Below are 20,553 nucleotides of genomic sequence, written 5' to 3'. Positions count from 1 at the left end.
TAGTTTTAGCACACTTAAATATATGTAGCTTGAGAAACAAGATTAATGAAATCACACAAATATGTTTGACTGAAAATATTCATGTCTTAGCCTTATCTGAAACACACCTAGATAGTACTTTTGAAAACTCAATGCTAAATGTTGATGGGTACAGATTATACAGAAGAGATAGGAATCAAAATGGTGGAGGAGTAGCATTTTATGTCAAGGAGAATATTGTTGCTACCCTAAAATCAGAGTTAATGAGCAGAGACATCGAAGTAATATGGTTGCAAATTAATCTTCCATTTAGTAAACCAACACTGGTCGGTTGTTGTTACAGACCACCTAGCTCCAATGCAGAATACTTACAAAAAATATGTGAAAATATGGAAATGGTCTCAAATAAATGTGGGGAAATGTTTCTTCTTGGGGACTTTAATATAGACTGGTTTTCAAAGAAAAGTTTTTTGTTTGAAAAGATCATTACAATGGCTAATACATGTAATCTTAAACAGGTCATGACACAACCAACTAGAATTGCTATGGATAATTCATCTAAATCAACCTGCATAGATCACATTTACACTAACGTTCCTGATTTATGCTCCCAGGCAGTTTCTATTGGAGTAGGGTGTTCTGATCATAATTTGATAGCCATTACAAAGCAAACAAAAATGCCTAAATCCGGTGGAAGAATCATGTATCGCAGATCCTATAAACATTTTAATCCCAATCTATTTATTGATGATATCAAAAGTTCGAATTGGTCTACAGTTGTGCAGGAAATTGATGTAAATGCTTCTTTGAACATTTTTATGGCAACGTTTGGAAAGATTGTTGAGAAACATGCTCCACTTCGTAAAAGAACGGTAAAAAGTAATAGTGCTCCATGGTTAGATGAGGAATTATTATCACTCATGAAGCGGAGAGACAACGCAAAAAAGGTGGCTTCCAACTCTAAACATGTAGAGGATTATACAAACTATCGCATATTAAGGAATAAAGTTACAAAATTAAACTTTTTGAAAAAAAAAGAATATTTTGGACAAAAAATTTGTGGTTCCATGAATGACAGTAAAAGATTGTGGAAAGTGTTACAAGAACTGATGTGCAAAAAAACAAAGACTTTTAATTTGAATATGGAAATTGGTGGCATTAGTGTCAGTAAACCATTTGATATTGCCAATCATTTGAATGACTTTTTTATTAACAAAGTTGAAAAGCTGAGATCCTCTATGGTAGCACAGGATATAAGCTCTCCTTGTCAAAATATTCAATTGACAATGGAAAATAAAGCTTGTTCCTTGGTGTTCGACACTGTTAGTGAGAATAATGTTCAAGATTTGCTTCTCTCATTACCTGACGATAAAACACCAGGTATTGATTACATTGATGGTAGAATCCTTAAAATAGTTGCAAATGTTTTGGACAAACCAATATGTCATATTTTTAATAGAGCACTGATCAGTGGTGTGTTTCCTGACCAATGGAAACAATCAAAAATTATACCTCTAATTAAGGATGAAAAGTCAGAGTTTACTGCTTCAAACTGCAGACCAGTTCATGTTCTCCCTGTTTTGAGTAAAATTTTTGAAAGGTTGATATTTAATCAAATGCTACATTACTTTATCTCAAATGATCTGTTTACTAGTGCACAGCATGCCTACAGACCAGGTCATTCAACCAATACGGCATTAGTACATATGGTAGACCAGTGGTTAACACATTTGGATGATAAAAAATATGTGGGTGCGGTACTTTTAGATTTCACAGCTGCTTTTGATGTAATCGACCATGATATTCTGTTGGCAAAGCTCAAATGTTATGGATTTTCACAATTGGCTCTTTCACTGATAAGAAATTATCTTAATGGCAGAACACAGAAAGTCCTCTTCAATGGCAGCTTGTCTGAAACAAAGTTTATGTCATGTGGGGTTCCACAAGGTAGTTGTTTGGGTCCACTTTTATTTTCAGTGTTTGTAAATGATATGTCCCAGGAGATTAGAAATGCAGAAGTGGTGTTATATGCAGATGATGCGACTTTATTCTGTGCATCTACTACTGGGCCAGAGCTCAATACAGCCCTACAGAATCAACTTAATTTAGTCACCAATTGGGTTAAGTTGAATAAATTGGTTCTTAATACATCTAAAACAAAATGCATCGTTTTCGGTACAAAATATTTATTGAATGCACCATGTTACCTGAATTTGAGGATTGACAATAGTTTAGTTGAACAAGTGACTAAAACCAAGCTTCTGGGCATCAAATTAGATGATCAGCTCTCTTGGACAGATCAGATTAATCACATAGTATCCAAGATGGGCAGAGGAATCGCCCTGGCTCGGAGGTGTGCGCAATATTGTCCACCTTCAGTCATGAGGACAGTTGTACAGTCTTTGGTTTTGTCACATCTGGAGTATTGCCCAGTCATTTGGTCTAGTGCGACACAGGGGCATCTAAAAAAATTACAACTTGCCCAAAATCGAGCTGCCAGGGTGGCTCTTGGTTGCTCTTTTTGGACCAATGTGAACGAGATGCATACCATTTTAGGTTGGTTGATGGTAAAAGACAAAGTACAACTCAGTCTTCAATGCTTGATGCACAATGTCATTTTTAAAAAATGTCCACAATATTTGGTAAACAAAGTTTTATACAGTGGGTATTGTCACCAATATCAAACTCGTCAGGTCAGCTCTGGTGATTTGATTGTTCCTTTTTCAAGATCTAACTATATGAGAAGAACAGTGCTGTTTAGATCTTCTGTTGCATGGAATCAAGTGTCTGTAAGGACAAGGCTTATTAGTAACAAATATCATTTCAAAAAGATTTTAAAACTAAGATACATGGACCACTTACAATAACTAACAATTTGAATGATATGCTATGTATTATTGTTGAGGTTATGTTGCTATGTGTTTTGATATGCTGGTATAAAAATGAAATTGTTTTAACTTATTTTAACATGTGAAGCTTTTAAGGTAAATATGATGAATTAGTCACTGTATTTTCTGAAATCAGTTTTGGTTTTTGTGAAATTGGTAAAATGTATGTATTTTTTTGTGTATGGACCCCAGGAAGACTAGCGACCACTTTGTGGAAGCTAATGGGGCTCCAAATAAATAAACAAAATAAACAAACGCACACACACACACACACACACACGGGGGTAACTGGACTTGGTGCCTGACGTCCCATCACATTATACAGTGAGAAGAGAAACTCTTTGCTTTATCGCATCTGTGTCTCCACTGGTCGCCTCACCAGCTTATTCCACTGGTTAGAACCCCAAGTGTAGCCATGCTAACGTGGTTACACTCCTCAGTTTCCTCATTTTCCTTTTGTTGTGACAAGGTCCTTTCTGACTACAGCCTGCTTCAGGCCACATATTTTCTGCTTGGTCCATCAGGGACTTAGCAAAAACAGCTAAACTGCTCTCAGCTGAAATCATCACAATTCAACCATTGAGCAGTTTCTTCATTTTTATTCTTCTCCGTTTTCTTTTTTTTAGTCTAACTGTCTCACACCAAAGGTTTGAGGGGTTAGTTTTCACTGGTTGATTACAGTAACTGGAACTTGCTCACTGCTGCAGTGTTTCTTTGCTGCTAACTCCTTGATCATTCTAGTGTGTCAACAGACATGTCTCCAGTGGTAATGAAGCCTTTAACGCCAGGGCCGTCCTACAGTGACAGGAAATGACGGATGCTCTTTGAGCTATTGGGACTATTGGTCCAGTTAAGTCATTCCAACAGATTCTGAAAGCTGAGAACAGCAGCATTGCGCTGATATGTAACATTTTACTATTGTAAAGTGTTACATTTCACCTCAAAGCTGCTTTTCTCAGCTGTCAGAATCCTTTGAAATTCCATTAAGCGCGTAGTTCCAGTAATTCAAAGCGTGTTAAGCGTCTAAACAGGGTTTATATCTGTCAATAGCTGTCCATCAACACCATCTGGTATTGGGAAAGAGCCTGGTGTTTTGTGGTTTTACTGTTGGTCTTACTTGATGTGTTCCTTGGCCAAAAAATGAGTAGAGTAACAGGCGATGATGGCGACGGTGGCTTCAGGTTTCTTAATCCCTTCATGCCATATTTGGCTAATTTACAACCAACCATTAAAAACGGTACAATCAATTAAGGCATGAATGGGTTAAAGCGACCACATTGTCATCACAGCGACTCACAGTGTGAGCTTCTGCTGCAGACCACACCCCCACAGCTCATATGCATCGGTTTCCGGTAGCAGTTGTTCAGGGAACATCGTTTATGCCTTCAGGAGCTGCAACCAGAAAACCAGAACCAGAACAGGAAAAGCAGTCGGACCACACGGTGAAAATTGCTGGCTCCATCGCCGGGCTCCTGCTCTTCGTCATCATCTTCCTCGGAGTCATCCTTCTGATGAAGAAACGGTAAGAACACATAGACCTTATGTCTAAGCGCGGGAAACTTTCTACTTTGAATTTCATTGTCTGTGCTTTCGAGCTAACCTTTGAAAAATGGCGATGTCCCCAAAGCCCCGCCTCCTGGACTTCAACTATTCGTAGTAATGCACCACCAGCAACTCAGAACTAGGTTGTGACATTTTGCCGTTTTTATTTTGACCTACTAAAATATAAATCCATGTTATTATCTTTGTCATTTACTTTTGACATTGGATTTTTCCGATGCAACAATATTTACTTTTAAAAAAAGTGCTGCAAGCACTTGAAAGGAAAACTAAGATTTTAAACATTTAGACCAAATATCTGAACGTGCAATGTGTGACCAATCAGCATGCACACAGACACACCCACATCCACTGAAAGCATCATCATGGGAACCACGAGAACGTACGGTTAAAGCCACTCAGTGGTCAAAAGGATCTGGACAGAATAGCAGACTAAGGCCTTTATTTAGCCTGCAAACTAATGCAGACTCAAACATGGAGGCTAATAGCTGGATGTGTCCATTCATTTTGTTTGGCGTAGGTTTGAAAGCATTTGACAAAAGTCCCAAACAGGCAACCAAATGAAGCTGTTCTGCAGCAGATCAGATCTGGACTCTGGAAAATATTAGAGAAACCTCCATCTCTTTGTCTTTGTAATATTGTGGAGGATTCAAAATAGAAACTATTGTTAATAAACAAGTTTAATAACAGAAGCTCATTCATAATTATGTAGGCCGTCAGTCATATAATATATCCTGGGTGCTCAATCCGTCAATCATGATCGAAGGAGGATTGAGTAGATCACTTGGCATCAAAGTTAAATAACCAAAAAAATTTAAATAAAATAAAAAGTCGTCACCCAATCATCATCCTCACCGTGACGTACGTTGCTGATTGACATGCAGAATGGTCAATAAAACATCCTAAATACATACATCACTGAACATGCCTGTTGCCACTAAACTGAGCATTGTGGCTGCAAGATGTGAGGAATCTTTGCAGTTTGCGATAACGGCCATCAATATTGTGATTAGGAGCCTAACGATCAATGGATGAACTGATTTATCTGTCCTATTCAAATTGTTAATGGAATTGACCTTTCTTCCTCCTAGATGTCAGAAAGGTGTGAGCGTTCAGCGTCAGACTCCTAACCACAGGTGTGGCGCCTTCATTTAGCCAGTCGCTCAAAATGAACCTAGAATAGAACGCGCGTGAAATCTTTCTTTTAGAGGCACACAGCCCGCTGCAGTGCAGTGGACATTACAAATAAATAAGTGCTAAACAACAATTCATAAAGAGGAAGTCTTTATTATGTTGTAATCCTAAATATTCATCTAAATGTATCACTTTGTATAAAAAATGTAATTTGGCTGTGTAATGATGGCCTTACCTGTCCCTTTGGCAGGTGAGGCATTGTAGATACAGTGAAGAGATAAGTGAAGGAAATTTAAATAAAAGGAAGAAAATGAATACGACTACCAGAACTGTAAAAATTAATGATCATAAAATATTAACAGGCTGAAAGTCCGTATTGCGCCTCAAAATAAAAATAAAAATCAATCATACAACATAAAATTCATTAAAATGGACTCCATCCACTCTTTTTATTCTTTGAAGTGTGGAGGTCATTTGATATTATCTGCATTTTAGTTCTTAATTGCACTGTCTACTTAAGTTGTTACCTTAAAGCACGTGTGTTAAAGTCGAGCCCCGCAGACCACAACCAGCCCGCAGATTTGATTTGATTTGAAATGGTTTATTTCAAGCAATCAAATAAGAATAATACACAAAAACAATACAATCATCAGTTATACATTCATACAATGACGAATCAAACTTAGGATAATTAGACGTATTAATAAATATTGCTTGAAAGGGAGTGGAAGGAAGCGAACTTATATAATCCCACCCCGTTATACCGTAACCATTTATTACATGATTTATCATTATCTGGTTCATAACTTTATCAGACAAAATCAAAAATCCTTAGGTATCAATAAATCACATGACAAAGATGAAATACTTAAATTATTTTGTAAAAAAAACAACTATTTTAGAAATCAACATGGCAAATGCAGATCAGTTATCCAAAATATGCAGATTATGTAAATTATAAAAATCATGTATTTGATTAAAAAATAATACTATATGAGAAAAATAGACATAACACTGTTTCAAAAACCTTCAAGTATCAAAAGTTAAAAATCTGTGCAAATTAATTTTTATTAGAAAAAATCATGGATCCATTTTTGGAGCAAGTGAAGTAATATCATTAGAAATCAATCATCTTAATTATCTTCAATAATGACCAAGGTTGGGATTCCTTCTTCTGCTGATTGACAGCCATTCTTCTGGGTTTAAACAGAGTTTCTAGTTTTCTTCACTGTTATCTCTGCAGACATGAGATTCAGGTCCATATCCTTCTTCAGCTGATATCAGCGGCGCTGAAAGTTGAGGTCAAGTTGTCTGTCTGCAGGTCAGAACTTTGCTGAAAATCAGACTTTTGGAGAAAGTGTTGTATCCAGGCGTCACTTTTCTTGAAATTATCTTTGACTCTTTGATTTATTACTGCATGTTGGTTCAGACGTCCGTGATCAAACACTTCTCAAAGTCCTTCATGCTGTTCACAACCAGAACCTTGGCCCGGTCCGGTGGACCGAGTGGTTTGACATAAATCCTGCAAGTGTTCTTAATCTGCTTACGCTTCCTGAGAAAGCTGGCATGTTTGCAGATTTCAGCATTCCAAGGATTCAAGGGATTCAAGGAGGAGTTATTGCCATTTTCAGTGAACACAGCAGTTTCACAGAATTTGAATTTGCTGTGGTGCTAATCTGCCACATAAAAGACTTAAGAATGGAAAAAATGAAAAACAGTAAGCAAAATTAAAAAATGACACAATGGTCAGAACAATACATGGAGATAAATTGTGCAAACTGAAGATGAAGAAGGAGCAGGTAGTGGATTGGTGACTGGACATATAGTGAAAGGTTTAGGGGGGAGGAGTTAAAAAGTGTTAATGAATCTGACTGCAGAGGGAAAGAAACTGTTCTTGTGTCCTGAGGTTCTGGTTCTGATGCCCGACAAGAGTAGTTCAAGTAGGCCATGTCCAGGGTGAGAAGGGTCGGCTGCTATTTGACCAATACGTCCCCAGGTTCTGGAGACGTATAGGTCCTGGAGAGATGGAAGGCTGTAGTCTGTTTATGTCCCTGGTTTTAGCTCCGGCGTACCACACGGTGATGGAGGAGGTGATGATGGAGTCTATGATGGTCGTGTAGAACTGCACCATCATCTGGGCCGGCAGCCTGGCTCTCTTCAACTGCCGCAGGAAGTACATCCTCTGCTGGGCCTTTTTGGGCCTGATGGACAGCTCCCATTTGAGGTTCTGGGTGATAGTGGTGCAGAGGAAACGGACCGAGTCCACTATGGTGATGGGCGAGTCTGTCAGGATGAGAGGGGATGAGGGGGCTGTGACTTTCCTGAAGTCCACGATCATCTCCACTTTCCTCTGGATGTTCAGCTCCAGGTTGCTGATGCTGCACCACAACACCAGCCGGTCCACCTCCCTCCTGCAGGCAGACTCATCATCGTTAGAGATGAGCCAGATGAGGGTGGTGTCATCTGCAAACTTGATCAATTTGACAGAGTCATGGCTGCAGGTGCAGCAGTTGGTGTACAGAGAGAAGAGCAGGGGAGAAAGTACACAGCCCTGTGGAAATCCTGTGTTGATAAATTGGGTGGTGGAGACATTCTTCCCCAGCCACACACACTGCCTCCGGTCCATTAGGAAGTCAGAAATCCACCTGCAGGTGGAGTCAGACACGTTTAGCTGGAGAAGCTTTTCCTGGAGCAGAGAGGGGAGGATGTTGATGCCGAGCTGAAGTCCACTAACAGAATCCTAGCAGAGGTACTGGGGAGTCCAGATGCTGCAGGATGAAGTGGAGGGCCAGGTTGATAGTGTGGTCTACAGACCTTTTGGCTCTGTAGGCGAACTGCAGAGTGTCCAAGAGGGGGGAGGTAAAGGACTTGAGGTGGGGGAGGACCAGACGCTCGAATGACTTCATGACTACAGACGTGAGTGCCACAGGCCTGTAGTCCAGTGTTTTTCAACCAGTGTGCCGCGGCACACTAGTGTGCCGTGGGAGATGGTCAAGTGTGCCGTGGAAAATTGCCCTCATTAACTGATCTAAAAGCATTTCCCATCTCCAGGAAATCAGCTCTTTGTTCATCCAAACAGGTCCTGATAAAACACTGAGTAGTTAGGAATATAAACGATCATAAAATACTTTTTTCTTTGTGTTTATTTGATTCTATTAAAGACATTTTGATAAGAATGACGGTAACGCGAAATAGCTGCAGCTATAACTGTGTAAGGAAAAGTCCCGCAGCTTTTACTGTCTCCACGACTCCACCAATCATTCTTGAAGGCTTAATCACATGTCATCAGTCTGACCAATCAGAAGTGGTTAAAGTCTCCACTTCCTTGTTCCAATTTAGCTCATAACTCACTCAGTTCCAACAAAAACACCAGCTAAAGCTCGTCTTTAGCGGTGTAGCTTTCCACAGAATCCGGTGTCAGACCGTGGAACAAGTGAACAAAACCATGAAGCTCAGAGACGCGAGTCTTTCTGCCGTTTTCTCGCAGTTTTCACACTACATCTCCCATGATGCATTGGCTTAATGAGTCGTCCTTTTTACACGTCTTGAAAACACAACGAACATACAGTTTGTATGTAACTTAACTTTTATTACATCTTTTAGAAAAACATCTGCAACTTCCTGCTTTTTCTGCCACAATTATCACAAAAATGCACGTCAGATTGCCGGGGGGGGGGGGGGGGGGGGCTGTAGATCAAAACAGACTATGAGTTTGAAAAACACTGCTGTAGTCATTGAGGGCAGTTATGCGGGGCTTCTTGGGGACAGGGACGATGGTGGACAGTTTGAAGCAGGCCGGGACGTGGCAGGACTCCAGGGAGGTGTTAAAAATGTCTGTGAAGACCGCTGTCAGTTCATCTGCACAGTGTTTCAGAGTGGCAGGGGAGATGACATCCGGGCCCGGAGCCTTCCGTGGGTTTTGCTTCCGGAAAAGCTTGAGCACCTCCTCTTCTGTCACCAAAAAGACAGTGGTGGGGGAGAGGTGGTCCGGAGGGGTCATACTGTCCTCAGTAAGAGTGGTGGGGGAGGTGTCCAGTTCTGATAAAACAACACCAGAGTGAAGAAAACAAATTTGATTTTATTGCTGAAAAGCAAAAATTTGATTCATATTTTCAGGTTTTTGTTAGTTTTGCAGCATATTCCTATTATGAATTTGTGCAATTTTAACAGGATATATTTCTATGGAGAGCAAAATCTTTTGCAAAATGATTGCAGTAAGATAATTGCAATAAGATACTGCAACTATCTTACTGCAATTATTGAAGTTAATTGATGTCTCGTTTCAGAGGTTTAATATTAAATGGATTGTCATTTTGCCGTGTTTTTACATCATTTCGTGTTTATATGTACAGTGGAGCAAAAAAGTATTCTGTCAGCCATCCATTGTGCAAGTTCTCCCACAAAAAAAATGAGAGAGGCCTGTAATTTTCATTATAGGTAGATATGAGAGACAAAATGAGAAAAAAAAATCCAGAAAATCATATTTTCTGATTGTTTTTATTTGTAAATTATGGAGGAAAATAATTATTGAAGTGTAAACGGGGCTGGGTCTTTCAGCATGACAACCATCCCAAACCCACGTTGTCCGGGTAACAAAGGAGTGGCTTCATAAGAATCATTTCAAGGTCCTGGACTGGCCTAGCCAGTCTCCAGATCCCCATAGAAAATCTTTGTATGGAGTTGAAAGTCTGTGTTGCCCAGCAACAGCCCTAAAAAAACACTGCTCTAGAGGAGATCTGCAAGGTGGAATGGACCAAAATACCAGCAACAGTTTGTGAAAACCTTGTGAAGATTTCCAGTAGTTGTTTGACTCAGGGCTGATACGGTCTTCTGATTGGGTCTTGGGGTTTTTGGGTTGTTCGGGCCGTGGAGGGTCAAATAAAACGACTCAACATATTTCACTTCACTTTTCCCTCCCTAATTCCAACGGTGTTAATTTCCCGCTAAACTTCATGTCCTACTTCAGACTTCATATTTGCGGTTCGGTATCTTAAAGTTAAAAAAAAGGTCACCTAGGTTTGTGAATTCTGTTCTTCGCATTTGACCCGTTCCCTGAGGAAGCGGTGAGCTGCAGACACCCCCCAACCCAACCCCTAATGCTGAGGGTCAGACAGGGAGGACTTGGGTCCCATTATTAGAGTGTTTGTTGGAACCCACAACCTTCCACTCTCTTCCCCTCTTCATCACGGCCGAATGGTGAAGTGGAAGGTAACTTTATAGGAGCTGCAGCTGCTTCCTTGATGAAGATGTTTGTGTTTGGGTCTCCTTCTCTTCATCTCAAACGTTCACATGTTCACCCACCACCACCACCACAGACCCCCCCCCCCCCCCTGAAGATTTGAACTCATCAATTTGGTTCTCTCCAAGACATTAACGTTTTTCTTTTTTCTGTTTTTCTTTCCCTTCATTCCACCCCTGCTCCACCCCATCACTCAGACGAAGAAATTATCATTCCTACTCTTACTACCTGTAAGTAACCTGTTTGACATTTAACCCTGACAACAACAAAACTGTTGGTGAGCAGAGCTAAACCAATCAGAGGCTCTCTGAAACTAGCTTTTGTGTGCTCTAACATTTAATCAGACAGGTGTCTTCCAATTTCTTTCATCACACTTTAAGGAACAAAACAATACTGGAAAATATTTTGACACGTGCACACCACACAGTAACAGGGACGTGTAACGTGTTGTGGTATCCATTACAGCTAACAGCACCCTAATAGATATTAGATTCTCATTCTTTGATTTAGTAAGTTCTCCCACTTAGAAATCATGGAGGAATCTGACATTTTCATCTTAGAAGCATGTTCACTGTAAGATACATCATCTAAAACTATCTGGAAATCCCATTGGAGGATTTTAAAATGTATTTGTCTGCTACTGCTACAAATAAGTATTTGAACAGCTGAGAACATCAATGTTAACATTTAGTCCTCCTTGTTCTCCTGGCTGTGTGCTTGGGGTCATTGTCCAATTGGAAGACCCAGCCACGCCTATCTTCAATGCTCTACCTGAGGGAAGGAGGTTGTTCCCCAAAAACTCACAATATATGGTCCTGGTCATCCTCTCCTCTATACAGTGAAGTCATCCCGTCCCATGTGCAGAAAAACACCCCATAGCGTGATGCTACCACCCCCATGCTTCACAGTAGGGATGGTGTTCTTGGGATGGAACTCATCATTTTCTTCCTCCAAACACGACGAGTGGAATTAAGACCAAAAGGTTCTATTTTTGTCATGTGAGGTGGGGTGGCTCGAGAGCCGGTAGGACCCAGACGCAGAGGCGGGAGGCAAACAGTTCCAAGGCCAGGGGGTTTAATAAACAACAAACAAAAGGCGCTGCAGAGCAGGATGACAAAACAAAAACTCACTGTGGCGTGGCATTAAACATGGCATGAACGGACGAAGACACATGAAGACGTTAAACACACGACCAGAAGTTAATGGACCAGCACAGGAGGAAGGCAGAGACACGACTTAAATACAGACAGGGCAGACAAGACACAGGTGAACACGATCAGGGCAGATGGGGACCAAAGGAAGTAAAGCACAAGTAACAAGACAGGAAACCTTTCAAAATAAAACAGGAAACAGAACCAAACAAGACAGAACAAGAACTAAAATGAAAAAACACGACACAACAAACTCAAACCATGACAATTTTGGTCTCATCTGACCACATGACTTTCTCCCATGATTCCTCTGGATCGTCCAAATGGTCATTGGCGTCAGACGGGTCTGGACGTGATGGTTTAAGCCGAAGAACCTTCTGAGTCATGCATGATTTCAAACCATGTCGTCTTAGTGGATTGCCCCGTAGACCTTTCCAGCCTTGTGAAGGTCTACAGTTTGGTCTCTGGTGTCTTTGGACAGCTCTTTGGTCTAGACCATGTTAGTAGTTGGAGTCTTACTGGTTGTATGGGGTGGACAGGTGTCTTTATGCAGCTAACCACCTCAAACAGGTGCTTCTGATTTAGGAGAATAAGTGGAGTGGAGGTGGACTATTTAAAGGTGGACTAACAGGTCTCTGAGGGTCAGAATTCTAGCTGATAGACGGGTTCAAATACTTATTTGCAGACCAATAAATAATTAAAAAAACCATCCAATGGGATTTCCAGATAGTTTTAGATGATGTCTCTCACAGTGATCATAAGATGATAATGTCAGACCCTCCATGATTCCTAAGGAGGAGAACTTACTAGATCACAGGGGGCTCAAATACTTATTTGCCTCACTGTACATACATAAACATGCACACACAGAGTCACATTTTCAAATAGTCTACCAGTGTGTGAATGTGTGTGTGACTGGGTGAATGGGTCGGTGACTGTAAAAGCGCTTTGTCCTTGTAGGTAGAAAAGCGCTATACAAGTATACGCCATTTACATAAACAAATACAATAACAAACACAGTCACACATGATCACACACACATACATAAACAAACACACTGTCACACAGGTTTGCATACTGCTGCATACATGCACAGTCATGCATAAAGTCTACACGCAGATACACACAAATACAGAAAGGTAAACAGTCAGACGTGCACACAAACACACAGTCACACATACATTCACAGTCACTCACAATGTCACACACATAAACGTACATTGTCACACACCCACACACAGACAGTTACATGCACACACACTATCATACATTCACATTTATGCTGCGGTCACACTGAGGGCGATTTGTGTCAGAGGCGTCTAGTTTCCGGGTTAAGTCAGTGTTGGACAGATGCAATCAGAGGCGCTATTTGAACTGTGGGTGCGGCACATTAGTCTGGCAGCTGTGTTTTAGGCGTTGCAGTGTGATTTGGACGTTGCAGCTTGTCGAGAGTTCAAATATCGCAACTTCGGCAAAGAAGACGTATCGGATCAACCATTTAGGGACTGAGCTGTTGGGTCGTCAGGTCTTCCATTCATTGTAAACTGAACTGCTGACAGGACCAGGAGTCTCTGACAGAAACGCTGATACACAACACTCTGCAGAGATTGTCTCAACCATTTGTTTGTATGTGACTTCATTTATATTTTTGCTTCTGTTCTTTTATCCTTTATGCATCCTTTTCCACTTCTGTTTGAGTTTGTGAGTGTTTTCTGTGTGTTTGCTTTAATGTGTGGGTCTGTTTGTGTGTCTGTGTGCCTCTATAAATGTCTGATTTTGCATTGTATCAAATTAGCTACTATGAAAAGTTTGAAGAAAAAGTCACAAACCATCACATTGTAACTAACAGCCTAACTGTTGAAATCCCTCTTCTATTACTCTAGCTAGTTACTGTGACCCTTACTAACTTATTTTGCAGTGTAACTCTTAGTTACCTCCCAGAACTTAAGCTTACGTTCAAGTCTGAGTGGTTGTATCTCTACTTTGTGTGAACCTGTGGGGGTTGTGTAGGAGATGCTTGTGTTCTCTTCTGAATCATGGAGGTGGAATAGCTGCAGGTTTACACTGTCTGCCGGAACAACAAACGAAGAGCAGGGAGACGTGAGGAGGAGGAGGGCAGCACCTTACTTCGGACGCTTTTATCATCCTCTTTCTTAACCTCAGTGTTCTCGCTTCAACCATAAATGTGTCTGTGCCTCTTTTTTTCCAGTTTTTTCTTCATTTCTGCAGTTTGCAGGTCAAGGTTAGGCTTAGCAGTGAGGGTACTTCTGTTTACGTGTCTGTAGGTGTCTGTTTTTCATTTGTTTGCGTGTGTGCTTCTTTGTGTGTCTGTATAGACATGTATTCCTGCTTTTTTTGTGGTTTTTTTGTGTCTGTATAGACATCTATTCAAGCTGTTTTGTGTGTCTTTATCATCGACTGTATAATATAACTGGACAAATCGTTTGACTGTAGTTTTACGCCAGATGACCTTTCTAACCCAAGTCTTTGCATTTATCTGCACTTGGAACCAGTAACTTATGGCACCTTTCCAGGCCGTCTCCCATCTGCAGACCGATCAGAACCGTCCCTGCTACACTTGCGAGATCAGATGAGCATGTCCGAGGTGGCATAGCCATAGCTTTGTGTCTGTTTTTAAGTCTATTTTCACTTGAGTTGTGTCTCTGCAAGTGTCTTTGTTTGTATGTTTGTGCATCTAGTACATCTGTTTATACCAGTGCTTCTCAATTATTTTTTGCAAGGCCCCCCCTGGAAAAAAAAGAAAATGTCCCACCCCCCACACACACATTTGCACGGTGACAATATATAGGTTAGTATCTATAAAAATTGTGTAAGTATACCTAAAATGTTAACATTAACAAAAGAAAAAAACAATATAAATCCACTTTCAACAAATATTACCTTTATTTTTCCACACAGAAACCCTGTTCTAGTCTAAAACAGAAAAGAAGCTTAAAGTGCCTGAAATAAAAAATCTGTCATTCTTTATTTAAACTTGAAACATTTTGACCAACTGAACCATTTGATGCTGAGAAAAATAATTCAATCAATAAATAACATTATATAAAAATTGATTTGAAAAATTAACAGCACCAATATATTTCATGTTTTTAGTCTGAAGAAATAGATGAAAAACATTGTGTTAATTCTTTTTCTAAATGATGGATTGATTATTTATGATAGGGTTGGGCGATGTCCCCTAAATTGGCAGTTGACGATGTTTGCAGTCAACCATCGGGATGGACGATGGTATCGTCGGGAGGGGGGGTAATTTTTCGTTATTATATAATTATTATTCGTTATTTTACTTTATTACTTTTTTTATTTATTTTATTTCCCAACTAATGAATCATCCGCGATGATCCAGTATAAACTGAGGGAAGTGACTTTAACAAAACAAAAACAAACAAAATAGAAAAGTAATCCGCTCCTGCACTTAATTAGTCAGTCAGGTGGACGGTGGAGCGAGCGACCACGTCTGAGCAGAGCAGACGGACTCATAACTTTGAGTTTGAGGGGAAGATGCTTTGTTACAAGTGGGAGACTAAGGACTGTGATCCGTCCCGCAGCTCTACGTGAACGAGCTACCAAACTCAAACCAGGTGTCCCGGTAAAAGTGTGTGTCCCGGGCGGAGCTCGGTCGGACCGTCAGGTCATACAGCGGCTGGGGCGGGGTGTGGCAGAAATGTCGCTCAGTCCTTAGAAACCATTCAAACAATCACCTGGATTTTTGTGTTGTTTTGTCGTGTCCCGACAAAATAAAGGCTGATGTTATTCCCACATATTTATGTGCAGCCAAGATGCAGCCTATCCCGCATGGATTTATGTTCACCCAAGCTAATGTTGTTAGCCCGTGTTGGCATACTGCTAATAAGTTAACACGGGATACTTTCCGGCTCCGTTCTTCAACAGAAAAAGCACTGACCACACGGATTAAAATTAAAATGATGAGCGAACAGGCGCTTCATAATAACCCTAACATTAATAAAAGCACATTTAGGAGATAATCTCGTATATTACCGAGCTGACGTATCTATGTATGTAGCCGCTGGGTGGAACTAAGATTCTTTTCCGGTATACTACTGCGCATGTGCGAATGATTTATTCCGACCGAAAGTGTGACCCATGTGAACGTTTTTTTATAAACCGAAAATGTTTTTCTGGGCCCATCTACATGGTTAGATTCAAATCCGACCATTGATCCAATCAAGTTATTTTGCACATGTAACCGCGGCTTATGGTGTCGACTCGCAGCGTGGCGGGGGCGTAGCATCACGATGGTGTCTCCCCATCGTGATGTCAGTCACCCATCATGATGGACGATGGTATCGTCCATCGGCACATCCCTAATTTATGATCTCATAAAGAGCCGCTGTTTTCCTGCATTACCTGCTGTCTAATGTCAAATACTGACACCAACTAAACCACAGGCAGACAAATGGAAGACATTGATGGAACATAAAGACACGTCATCAAAATGTCTACAGTAGTTAAGAATGAAATTATTAGCATTAGCTAAGTAATCTAAAGGCACGATGATCATGGTGTTGCGCAATCTAGCTCTCCACGTGCTCCGTTCCACCTCGCACCCTGAGCCCACTACCCCTCCCCTCTCCTTCTCACACACGCGTGTGACAGGAGCAGCTGCAGACACGGCAGATCACAGTTTTAGGCTGTTACAAACTCTGTCATATAACAGATAATAGGAAACCAATCGTGGCACAGATTTTTTCCCAAGCACTGAGCCGCTGTCACCACCGCCCCCACGTTAAATTTGCGCCCCGGGAAATTGCCCGTATTAGCTGTGCCCGAAACCGCCACCCTGGCATCGCATCGCGTGCCCCACTATTTGAGAAGCACTGGTTTATACTGTTGTTTGTGCTTTTGTGTATGTGTGTACACGTGTCTCACTTGGTATGTCTGTGTGTGTGTGTTCCTTTGCGTACTTGTGTACTTTATTGTGTGTCTGCATTTGCATTTTCTTCTGTGTGTCTGTTTGTAAGTCTTTTTCTGTGGTTGTACATGTCTGTGTGTCATTGAGTGTGCGTGTGTGCATTTGTGTCAACGTTTGTTCATCTCGCCTCTGTCCGTTTAGGCTTTGTGGTGTGTGTTTTGTATGTGTCTGTTTATTTGTCTTTTTTGTGTTGTTTGCATTTGTGTATCAGCAGTGTGTGGGTTTGTGCATCTATTTTTGTGTGTTTAAGTGTGTCTGCGCTTGTGTCAAATGTGCCTTTTTGTGTGTGACTGTGTTTGTGTGTGTGTGTGTGTGTGTGTGTGTGTGTGTGTGTGTGTGTGTGTGTGTGTGTGTGCGTGCAAGGGGGCAATCGGACAAATAGATTTTTTCTTCTGACTCAGTATAGAAAGAGAGTAAACAGGGAGATCCAGACGATTTGCAGTTTTCATGATAAAAGGTTTCTTTAGATGGTTTTTGCTCTGCCCCCCTGATGCGACACATCAGGAGAAACCAAGAGAGAAAATAAATCCCACCATTCCTCTTGAGAAAGTGGACAGACGGAGCTGAAAGCTCTCTCTTTTCCATTTGTCCCTCAGAAGTGGAGTTGAGCTGAAACAGAATGGTAAAAATGGTAAAGAGAAAGCAGCGTTCAAACACTGGAAGAGAATCTACACTGAAGGACTTGAGGAGCGAACAGCAGACATTTGTTAAAAAAGACGTTATACCAGCTGCCCACACAAACCACTGCTTTTAAACATAGCTCACGTTACGGACTGCAGATGTCAGAGCTTTTCCATCTTAAATAGTAATAAGCAAGACAAAGTTTGTAGGTGAAAGTATTTGGACCTAATTCTCCAATTACAGTTTTTTTTATCCACCCATTGCTCCTTCAGATGTTAGATTATTTTATCCTCTATGGATTATAGTGCAACCTTTTTAGAGAAGGCAAGGCAGCTTAACTTGGAAAGGCAAGAGCTTTGGCAAAAACACAGAAATAAATGACAATTGAAAAAACATGAATAAAATTCAACTTACAATAAAAGTATATTAAGTGTAAATGTGAGAGTTAAAGTAAGCGGCAGAGACAAATGGAGGTGGAAAACATGGTCCACTGGGACTCAATGTCTCCAGCCTCCCTCTGTACCTGTTTAAAGTTCTCCTGGATGTAGGAGTTAAAGACCTCCCCAACGGTGGGCTCTGCCAGATGTTCCTGGAAGACCCTCACAGTACATTTAGGTCTGCCAGGAACGTCCGGCCTCTTTACCCGCCAGGGAATCCAACTCACTACCAGGTAGCGATCAATGGACAGCTCTACTCCTCTTTCCTCGGGTGTCCAAGTCGCAAGGCCGAAGGTCGCCTGAAACGGCTGCAAAGTCGATCATCGATCTCCCCCGATGGTGTCCTGGTGTTGTGGACACCGCTGTCCTCAAACATGGTGTTTAAGGACAAACTATGATGAGCGCAAAATTCCAACAACAAAACACCAGTCGGGTTCAGTCAGGGAGGCTATTCCTACCCATCACACCCCTCCAGGTGGCAGTGTCATTGCCCACATGGAGGACGATGAAATCCCCTGTTGAGGCACTTTCCAGTACCCCTTCAAGAGACACCAAAAGGCCGGGTATTCCAAACTGCTGTTTGGCCTGTAGGCTGTGGCCACAGTCAGAGACCTGTCCCCCACTTGAAGGTGAAGGGACATGACCCTCTTGTCTAGCGGTGTGAGCTCCAACACTTGACGGATGAGCTGGGGGCTCACGAGTAAGCCCACCCTGGCCCGCCGCCTCTCACCATGGGCAACTCCAAAATGGTAGAGGGTCTAAATCCTTTCGAAAGACTGAGTTTTATACCCCAGACTCTGGATGGAGGTGAGCCCAACTAGATCTAGCCGGTACTCAATCTCCTCCCCAATTTCAGGCTTATCCCTTCCAGCGAGGTAACGTTTCATATCCAAGGTTCGGGCCGCCGAGGCACCCGCCTACAACTGCCAGCTAGACCCATTACACCGCCCCCTTCTGAGCTCTACTGCAGGTGTTGGGCCCACGGGAGAGTGGTCCCACATTGTTCTTCCGGGCTAGACCCAACCAGAGGAAACCCAGCCACCAGGCGCTCGCTTGCGAGCCACAACCCCAGGCCTGGCTCAAGGGTGGGGCTTCGGTGATACCAATCAGGGCGACAGAACGAAACATTGGATGGTACTTCCCATAAAGGGGTTCGATACTTTTGACTTATTTAATTATGTGTGTACCAACAAGAACCAAATCATTACAATCTGATGACAACAAATCTACAGACTAAAGGAACTTCAATCTATTGCCTTACCAGCAAAAATTATGGTGCGCTAATGTGCCTTAAAAAAATTCTTAAACCGTAGAGCTTCATTTGAAACATCACAAAATGCGAGTCCAAGTTTAGTAAAGATCTAATATTGGTCAACGATTGCAAAATACAAAGAAATCCAATGTTTGTGTTCTAATGTGAATTAAAGTTCAGTAAATCAGATTAGAAAATAAGAATACCCTCCACATATCTACAGATACAAATAAAGGAATCATTTTTTCACTTTACAGAATACAAATCCAAACATTCAAAGATAGGAGCAAGACGCCTTATTACATCCAACCTTTCTTTACATTCTAAAGTAAATATGAATAAGTGGGTGGTTTTAGAAAATAAGATGTTGGACCAAAAGTCTTTTCACACTGACTGGTTTTGTCTCCACAGGAAACTGGCCAAAAAAAGGAAGGAAACGCTGAACTCCAGACAGGAAATGACCTTGATGGTCCACAGCTCCCAACACACAACTGTGGTGGACTCACACGCACTGAACGGACACGGTGAGTACATGACTCCAGCGCACACGTTTGCACCTGCTGTCAGCTATGCACGTGTTTTAACCATCGAATGTAATCAGAAGATTTGCAGATCAGCCCCTACAAGATTTGGAAGGGAAAATTTGATTCACGAAACATAGAAAAAGAAAATTAGAAACATAAAAAAACAAGGTTATATTTGAAAAATCAACATTCACTTTTCAAAAAGTCTGTTTTTTAGTTTTATTTATTTGAGTTTCAACACCAGTTTTTCAGCTTTCAGTTTCAAGTTGTTGTATTTTAGTTTTCATAACTTTTGGCTGCCGTTTGTCCCCGTGTTAACAAAAGTGAGTAAAAGGATCATTTGACAGGAGCTGGAACAACAGTGGGGTTTTTGTTCTGGTTGATTGAGAGAAAAAACAAAACATTTTAGAGAGCCATTGTAATATTTTTTGAGCCATTATCTTAACACAGGAGTTGTTTTGGCGCTTAAGTTTCCTAACAGGGGCCTTTCTAATTTAGGTTTGCTAAAAGGACCTTCTTAGAAGTCATTGAAATAAGTTGTTACAAATCAGAAATAACTTTTATAGATTAGAAATGGTTCTTATTTATGTCATTGCTTTACAGGATCAGAGCCTGATTTGAATTGTCTGTGTTTAATTTTCATAAATCAGTGCGGTTTCCAAATGTTTCAATACACTAGATTTGTTGCAGGACACTGTGTGAAACATGTTGAATCCTAAATAATTTGATGAACTGCTCTCTGAATATATCAGGTAATTCAATTCAATTCAATTCAATTTTATTTGTATAGCCCAAAATCACAACAACAGTCGTC

General features: G+C 41.1%; 1 protein-coding gene across 14 annotated transcripts in view; it reads left to right on the top strand.

Moving 5' to 3' along the window:
- The window catches only part of LOC101160890 (receptor-type tyrosine-protein phosphatase mu), a 156,686-nt gene that overhangs the window by 101,795 nt on the left and 34,338 nt on the right, over positions 1-20,553 (top strand). For 9 of the 14 annotated variants that reach the window (XM_023949905.1, XM_023949902.1, XM_023949899.1 and 6 more), the window contains 3 exons: positions 4,257-4,389; positions 10,998-11,030; positions 19,627-19,739. In XM_023949905.1, coding sequence (XP_023805673.1) covers positions 4,257-4,389; positions 10,998-11,030; positions 19,627-19,739 — 279 coding nt within the window. The remainder of the gene's footprint in view (positions 1-4,256; positions 4,390-10,997; positions 11,031-19,626; positions 19,740-20,553) is intronic. The other 5 variants (XM_023949900.1, XM_023949907.1, XM_023949908.1 and 2 more) reach the window with 1 other exon arrangement.

Source organism: Oryzias latipes, chromosome 20 (assembly GCF_002234675.1).
Source record: "Oryzias latipes chromosome 20, ASM223467v1".
NCBI lineage: Eukaryota > Metazoa > Chordata > Actinopteri > Beloniformes > Adrianichthyidae > Oryzias > Oryzias latipes.
Note: the sequence above shows the minus strand (reverse complement) of the source record. Positions and strands in the feature narration are given on the sequence as shown.